The sequence below is a fragment of the Rhinolophus ferrumequinum genome, chromosome 9, assembly GCF_004115265.2.
Source record: "Rhinolophus ferrumequinum isolate MPI-CBG mRhiFer1 chromosome 9, mRhiFer1_v1.p, whole genome shotgun sequence".
NCBI lineage: Eukaryota > Metazoa > Chordata > Mammalia > Chiroptera > Rhinolophidae > Rhinolophus > Rhinolophus ferrumequinum.
Window position 1 is genome coordinate 35,825,926 of NC_046292.1, and position 8,587 is coordinate 35,834,512.

The window sequence follows — 8,587 nt, forward strand, 5'->3', positions numbered from 1 at the left end:
CCTAATCTGCCTTAAAAAGTAAAATTTCCCAGGCATTGACATCCACAATGTTATTCACTTGTTCAGTCAACAAAGATTTATTGAGTGTTTTCTACATGTCACTATGTCTGTGAGATTCCCGTATGTGCTCCACTGAATAAATAAGTAGAGCAATAAAATGAATGAAATCAAGCCCTTTCCCCCAAGAGCTCACTGTTTATTGTGGGGAGGGAGGGTAAGGGTCTGTGTGGGATACCTTATAAACATATAGCTGGATAGACTGATAGAGCCTTGCTCTCTGGGAGTTCCTTGTGGTTTTTAGGAATTGACCTAGGCCTTTCTCTTGGCATATAAGTGCCTTAGCCAGTCTAGCCATTCCCATCAGTGGAAATGCCACAGACATTAGTTTTTGCATTTTGGTTTTTAAACCCTGATGACTCTCCTGCAAACACTCACTCAGCCCTCTGCCCCGTGTCTGTGTCTGTGCATCTCTGTGTTATCCTTGGTCAGACTGATGTCTGGACCAGTCCCCCCTTCTGCTTGTCCCCCCAGGTTCTCCCCAATCACCATTGATGGGATGACAAGCCTTGTGGGAATGAACATCCCTGGTCACACAGGAACAGGCTGGTGCATCTTTGTCTACAACCTGTCCCCTGATTCGGATGAGAGTGTCCTCTGGCAGCTCTTCGGCCCCTTTGGCGCAGTGAACAATGTCAAGGTCATCCGCGACTTCAACACCAACAAGTGCAAGGGATTCGGCTTTGTCACCATGACCAACTATGACGAGGCCGCCATGGCCATCGCCAGCCTCAACGGGTACCGCTTGGGAGACCGAGTATTGCAAGTTTCCTTTAAAACCAACAAAGCCCACAAATCCTGAATTTCCCATCCTTAATTATTAAAATATATATATAAATATATACGAACAAAACACATGCGCGCACACACACACATACATACACACACACAAAAGAGAGAGAAACAAACTTTTCCAGGCTTATATTCAACCATGGACTTTATAAGCCAGTGTTGCCTAAGTATTAAAACATTGGGTTATCCTGAGGTGTACCAGGAAAGGATTTTATAATGCTTAGAATAAAAGAAAAAAAAACAAAAAAATATCTTTGATGCATTGAATGTTCTTTCATAGCTGTCGTTGTTGAATATAATATACATAGATAGCAATGTGCAGGGATTTTTACCCAGCCAGCTAACTTTACTACCTTCCTTGAAGGTGGGTCTTTTTAAGATGACCATTCGCTCATTTGAAGAAGAAAAACAAAAAACAAAAAAAAAAATAATAATAAAAACAAAACAATTTTTACAAAGTAATGGGATTCAAAGAAAGAAAAAAAAAGATTTTTCTTTTTTGTCAAAATGTTGATCCAATCAGATTGGTAAGGAAAAAAAAAACCCCACACAAATTAAAGAGGAATAATAAAAATTGCAAAAATGAAAAAAAAAAAAACTTTTGCAAATTTTTTTATTTTTCCTTTTTTCTTTTATATCATGTGAACTAAAACAGTCTTCTGTTAGGGGATGGGGGCCAGGGGGATACCTGATGACATTAACAATTTAATAACATTAACATTGTTGCCAAAGAGGTGGTCTCTTTGCTGAAAATGGGTTTCAAGAAAAATCTATTTTTATAAAATATAAAGAATTTTTACAAGAGAATCTGGATTTGAGAAAAAAATATTTTGACTGGCTAATTTAGGGGAAATTGACAACTTTGTCGCGTTCATACTGCACTGGTAACTTTTTAGAGATCAGATGTGTGTTTTAAACTGGATTCGTAGACTGTTTTTTGAAGGATGGGCTATAAACAGATGATCTTCATATCTTTTCATAGCATGTAATAATAATAAAGAAAATTATTAATTACTAGGGGAAAGGAGTGTTCGTTCTACCCAGGGTACCACAGTTCCCCACAGTCAAAACCCAAAAGCAAGGAGATGAGTTGAAAGACAGTTTTTCTTTAAGTCATCAGTATGGGATGTCAGCAGAACAAAAATTTCAAAAATTAAATTTTCCTTTTGATCTAAAACTTCCTTAGTTTGAGCAGTAGGTGCTACGAAATTATTTACATATCTTAGTATCATAGTTAAATGTAATGTGTTTAGGAGAGGAAAACAAAAGATAACATTTGCTTTCAATTCATTAAGGAATTTTCAAATTCACTTCGTAGCCCATGCTGATAGAATTGGGCTGTGTTGGTACATTTGAAACACTGTTTATGTTGCTTGAAACACTTATTTATTTAATCGCTGATGTGATGATGCCTATGGCCGAGATCAAATATAGCTAGATTGGCTAGACTACTTATTTGTTTACTTAAACTATGGGAAGAAGCATATTATTGTGTCATTCTGTTGTGTGTGTATGTGTATATACAATATAAATATATATATATAAAGTTATTTTTTCTTTGGGTTAATTTATTATAAGTTGTAACACTTGGCTAGTTTCGTTTGTATATGTCTTAAAATGTTTTCTTATGATATTTAAGTGACAGTTTAAAGAGGTATCAAGGTAACTTGTGTAGAACTATTGTTTAATATATTGTCATGTTTGTTGTGAATATTTTTTCTTACTGCACAGTAGAAAAATTAAAAAAAAAAACACTGGGTCTTTATTTTAATGTAATTCAGATTGGGGAAAACAAAACAGAGCTAAGGGAACAAAATGACTGAGGGAGCATTCTCCCACGTCCAGTGCACTGATCATTTTAGTATGTTTGTGCTTTGTACGGTTATATATTTAAAACAAAAACAAAAACAAAAAAAAAATACAAGGGTTCATGCTCTTCCCTGGGTAATAGAAACAGTTACTCGCTATGCATAATCTAGTTGATAGTTAAATTTGCTATTGCTTTTCTTGTCTTGTTATATAAAATCTTTTCAATACAAGTTTAGTCTTAATGGTAATAAAACGTTATGGTTATTTATAACTTGTGCTTATTTTGTGCGTTTTTTCCCATGCTGAACCCACTAAGTGCATGTAGACAGAACTGTTGTTTTCACACTGAAGAGGTGAACTCGTAGTAGTAGTCGTAGTGTAGACAGATAACGATAACCAAGGCTGCATCATAGACTCCTCCTTTAAATTTTTTTTCTATTTTTTTTCCTCTTTTCAGTTTTGAAAAAAAAAACAAAAAAACAAAAAAAAAAAACACCAAATTTCAGTTCAGAGAACACTCGTTCAACATTCAGGGAAACCTTTTTATGTCATCTGCTATGAATGAACGCAGTTTGCTGGCAAAATGTTGATGAGTTTGCTAAGCATTAGTGGGAAAGGCATGCCAAAATCTCTTCTCTATAATGTGTTCACACTTGGGGGAAAAAAAAAGGAAAAAAAATGTTAGGACCAGGCAGTTGTATACTTTAGTTATAATGAATGACTTCATGTTAATCTTGCTAGTTTAGATGATTTCTGAGGGAAAGTATTGTAAATGTTTCTTTTCCCATAATCTTGTTGTGTTTGAATTATTTTATCTGTACTTTATCTGTCCAGACAATAAATGAAAGTGCGTAGAATGGATTTGAGCTTCCCAGATTTTTAAATGTGTTTATTCAAACTTTTTTTTCTGTAGCATCTTCAGCTTTCCCCAATATTTTTATCGTTAAACAAACAAAAAAGGTAGAGTAAAATTCTGCTTTGCTAAGTTGCAAAGTCAACTCAGTATTCAGAATTCATTGCCCTATTTCCATGCTACTAAAACTGTGGTCTTCAACCGGCAGTATCAGCGTCACCTGAGAGTTGTTAAAATGCAGACTCTCAGGCCAAATGTGAATCTGTGTTTAACCAGAACCCCAGGTGAATCATTGGTACTCTACAGTGTGAGGAACACTGCCCTGGTTGATGAGAAGCTGGCACATTTGGTATTATGATACATTAGTGCTTCTTATTCATTTATAAGCATACTTGCGACTTGTTCAGAAGAAAGGGAGTTGCCATTTGCAGAACATCAATTGTAGGGTGTCCTCTACGTTCTCTCACTTTGTCCTCCAGCAACCTGGGAGAAGTAGATACTAGCACTAGCCTCCTTTCACAGATGATAATACTGAGGCTCAATGAGATTAAGTCATTTAAAATAGCTAGCAAGTTTCCAGCTGGGATTTGAATCCGAGGCTGATACTACAGCAAAGCCCCTCAGCATGAGATGCAGAACTTGATTGTAATATTAAGGAAACAGACCATTTGTCCTAGAAGTGACAGCTAAACAAGGGTCACCTTTTTATTCTAGCACTCATTTTGGCTTAAAAGCAGCATATATTTGACTTGCTTGCCTTTGAATAGAAACAGTAACTGAGGACTTATTCATACAGTGTATAAAGAACATGATTTAAGCTCAGCCTAGGGGAGGAAATTGCCTAAGGTATCATGAAGTCATGTTAAAATATGCCCTGAACTTTAAAGATGAGCTTTTTAGTGATTTCCTGATGTGGTCACTCATTGATGATCTACTGTCTTTCATTTTCATTTTCTCACTAATTGAAAATTCATAAAACCCCATAAAACATCACTGTCCTTAAACTGACACTTGAAGTGGAAATGCCCCCAATGAGGAAGATGAAGGAATAGTCAGATTCTCTTCCATTTCTCATTAGCCCCTTTTTTATTATTATATTAAATTACCTCAATGGCTAGGATAATTAACTTCAGGGCAAAGACTGGGATTTAATTAACAAAGCTAAATATTAAAACTCCAAGTCAGCCTGAACTTCATACAGTTGAACTTAAAGGTTTTTATTTTAGTTTTATCTTAAAGACAAACCCCTATGTTCCTTTCTGAAGAAAAGTAGGCAAACTAATAGTTGCTCCAAGAATAACAGAGCTTTATAAACATGTGCATAGGGTCTAATACCATTGCTGCCAAGCCTATGCTAGTTACTACCAATCATCACAACTCCTGCTCCTTAAAGGTGTCATTTTAGTGCACTTAAGCTAATGGGTACATTGTTTCAGAATATTGGAATTTGGTGGAATCTTACCAGTTCAATATGCTTCATTCCCCAGCCTCCAACAGATCTATCCTGAAAGTCTCCCAAAAATCTGTAAGTATTTAAATAGGTCTTTAAAACACCCATAGAAGGACATTCTACTTATACCATCTTGGCATCACTTCCCAATATCACCACGGCATGCCTACCTAACAGCTAATAAAACATTCATCTTGCTGTGAGTGTAAGCCTGTTACTTTAAATCTCCAAGCAAATATTATATAGTTTCTGTAGGTGTTTGTGAGAAAGGTCTAACAAATCACTAGAACGCAAAGATTATTAAATTTTTTAAGGTTCTCAGTACATTATGTTTGCTTGGTTGAAAAATTGCATGCGAGAGAAGGCTGAAGGCATTTACTTAGTGTTATTTCTGTCAAAGTGATAGGAAGGGAAGAGTGCAAAAAACCGTGTGCTTAGGTCTAACCATTCCACATCATCACCACCAGAATCAAAACAACTCATGTCTATTACCAAAGATCAAACACTAACCAAATGATGGTTATAGCCAGAAATTTTTATCAACTCAGGTCCTGTTTAAATTTCATTTGTTCATTTGTAAATAAAACATTTAAACCCCAAAGAACAACATTTAAAAGTAAATTTGAGGGAGCCGGCCCGGTGGCTCAGGCAGTTAGAGCTCCATGCTCCTAACTCTGAAGGCTGCCGGTTCGATTCCCACATGGACCAGTGGGCTCTCAACCACAAGGTCACCGGTTCAACTCCACGAGTCCCACAAGGGATGGTGGGCCCTGCCCCCTGAAACCAAGATTGAACACTGAGCTGAGCTGTCTCCCAGATGGCTCAGTTGGTTGGAGCGCGGGCTCTAAACCACAAGGTTGCCAGTTCAATTCCTCGAGTCCCGCAAGGGATGGTGGGTTGCGCTCCCTGCAACTAGCAACGGCAACTGGACCTGGAGCTTAGCTGCGCCCTCCACAACTAAGATTGAAAGGGCAACAACTTGACTTGGAAAAAAGTTCTGGAAGTACACACTGTTCCCCAATAAAGTCCTGTCTTCCTTCCGCAATAAAATCTAAAAAAAAAGTCAATTTGAAATTCACGAAGTTTTTTCAAAAAAACTGAGTGGCCCCTACTCAGTCTGGCTACCTTAACCTTGTCAAAATTCAGTACTTGATCACCTTATGTCATAGATGATTCAGGAAACTTCCAGTTATTGTCGTTGTTTGTCTTTACTTTCTGTAGGTACTATGCATGTGTTCCTTAACAGACATACACACGCAAACACAAAGAGGCAAGCATTTGTACAGTTGAATAGAAAATGGCATTTTTTACTTTCACCTACAAATTTGGAAATCATACCTGACCAGACAGCATTAACAGAAAGAGTGTGTTTTCTAAATGGAAAAGTCATTAAAGTCTGAATTTGAGGCCATCCTGCCTGGATCCATTCCACAACTTTAACAAGAGCTCATGGAATATAGCTGTATAATATCCCTACACCCTTCACTGCCTTTGTTCTACCTAGAAAAGAGAATAATAAAAGGAAATTACATTTTATTTCGATGAGCTAAAATCAAGTTTTAATATTGTCCAAAAGTGACACATACCGTTCCTTTATCTTATTAGTTTTTTTGGCATATTAGGTAATAAGATAATTTCTCATAGTACAGTATTTATGTAAGAATCGTATTTCTCTTTGTGCAGATCACTTACAGAAGTGTCTGTTAACAGGAGAGAATAATGCATAATCGGCACTTAAGATTAAAATAGACCTGAGAACATAAAAGTGTTCCTTCAATTAAAGGAATAGCATTTCTCCAGTCTCATCTTTTTTGTTTCTGCAGCAGAATGAAAACTGGCTTAAATATCACCTGACCCCAGGTTAATCCATAGAAGGCTTCCCTGTGCAAGCCTAGCTTAATCTAGTAGTTCAAAAGCAAAGTGGACTCACACACCACTCCAGGATGCCATGTAATTAAGCAGTTTCCAGCAAAGTTCTTGAGGTTTAAGAAATTATTTCTAGAAAGAGCAGTAGCACGTATTAAGTCTTTCAAATATGCCAGGTACTATACATTCACTTAGTCCCTCTGCCAGCTCAGTGAGGGGTAGCATCCTTCTTTCTCATTGAGCAAACAGAGACTCCAAGAGATTTGGTATCTTCTGCAAGTGAGTAGGTGGTGAAAACAGAAGTCAAACCCAGGCCTGTGTGACTGCAAAGCCCCCAGCTAAACTACCCTGGCTATCAGCCAATTCCATCATAACTAGAGCCAAAATAATTATAAGTGGTCCTCACCTCAATGAAAGGTAGAGATGTGTCCTGCTATGTAAAAAAACAAGGGAACTTACATTAATACACAGTGTCTGGGGTTAACCCCTTCCCAAATCTTTAATGGAACAACAGAGCCATAACATTGGTTTATAAGCAAATTGACGAAGAAAAACTAAAAGTGATAGATTTTAAACAGTGTTGCTCAGCAATGTTTGAAAATGAAATCATTTGTTGACAGGTTTGTTTAAACCACCAAAATTCATCAAGGTAGAAAGGAGTTGAGGATAGGACCGGAAAATAAGAATGTTCAAAAGCTACCTTGGCTGCCCTTGGAGCCGGCCCCATGGGTCTCCAAAGAGATGAAGGCTTTGTATAAACCTGTATCGCCTTGGTGAGAGCACCTTTTATTGTATTGCCCCTGAGTTCTCAGAGCAATCCCGGGAGGCACCCAGTATAATCCCCATTTTCACATCTGACAAAAACAGGTTCAGAGACATTAAGTAACTTGCCCAAGATTGTACAGTAGGTAGCAAAATTGGAATTTACCCCACACCATCTGGCTCCAATCTAATGTTTTTCCCCTAAACCACACTGAGGGCCCTTCAATGTGAGACTACCATTTATGGACCACACGCATACCTGTGAGGTAAGGCAGGGTGGGGGTGGCAGAAGCAGCTTACGCCTTGTCTACCCTCAAATCCTTTCTCTGAACATCTACCATATGCCAGGCATGGAGCTAGGGACACAGCAATGAATACACATATTCAGCTTTTTTTTCCTTCCACCTATTTTCTGCCTGGCACTGTGCAGTATAGATTATGACAGGAAACCAAAAACCAGGAATGGAAATTTAGAGTTTTATTATGAAGATGAGAATTATGAAACAATTATTTAGCCATGCCAAGTAGTTTATGTGCTGAAAAGAGAATTACAGGAAATTTTGAAAGTCTGTGGGGAAAGAAACGAGTATTCGGGGGCCCAGGAAGGAAAGAGAATGTGGCCTGGTGGAAAGAGGACACGCTCTGGCGAAAGGAAGCTCTGGGTTGGATCCCTGGGCAAATTGTTTAATGTCTCCGAGATGCCTGATCAGAAAAGGAAGGATTAAAGATAAACTATGTCAGTTCCTGGCACTGATGAAGAGTCATAGGAATTAAACAGTAGCTAGAAAGAGTTCCCAGAGGTAAAGAGCTTGGGCAGGGCTTTCTGGCAGCAGGGAGAGGGGTTCGTGGTTTCCTCTGGATATAAAGAACAGAAAAACTCTCAAGTAAGGGAGGGAGGAAATGGTCAGCATACATGCGGCAATAAGCTCTTGGCCATCTCACTCAGGCTTGTGGAACTTGAGCTGCTTTTGAAATACAATAGTAACTGCAGCCACACA

At 38.0% G+C, this 8,587-nt stretch overlaps 1 protein-coding gene across 16 annotated transcripts in view; it reads left to right on the forward strand.

The window, feature by feature from the left end:
• The window catches only part of ELAVL4 (ELAV like RNA binding protein 4), a 145,695-nt gene extending 142,163 nt beyond the window's left edge, over window positions 1–3,532 (forward strand). For 11 of the 16 annotated variants that reach the window (XM_033115374.1, XM_033115376.1, XM_033115382.1 and 8 more), the window contains one exon: window positions 490–3,517. In XM_033115374.1, coding sequence (XP_032971265.1) covers window positions 490–859 — 370 coding nt within the window. In that variant the 3' untranslated portion in view covers window positions 860–3,517. Of the gene's footprint in view, window positions 1–489 lie in introns of all 16 variants that reach the window. The other 5 variants (XM_033115386.1, XM_033115377.1, XM_033115370.1 and 2 more) reach the window with 2 other exon arrangements.
• Window positions 3,533–8,587: the final 5,055 nt, after the last annotated feature.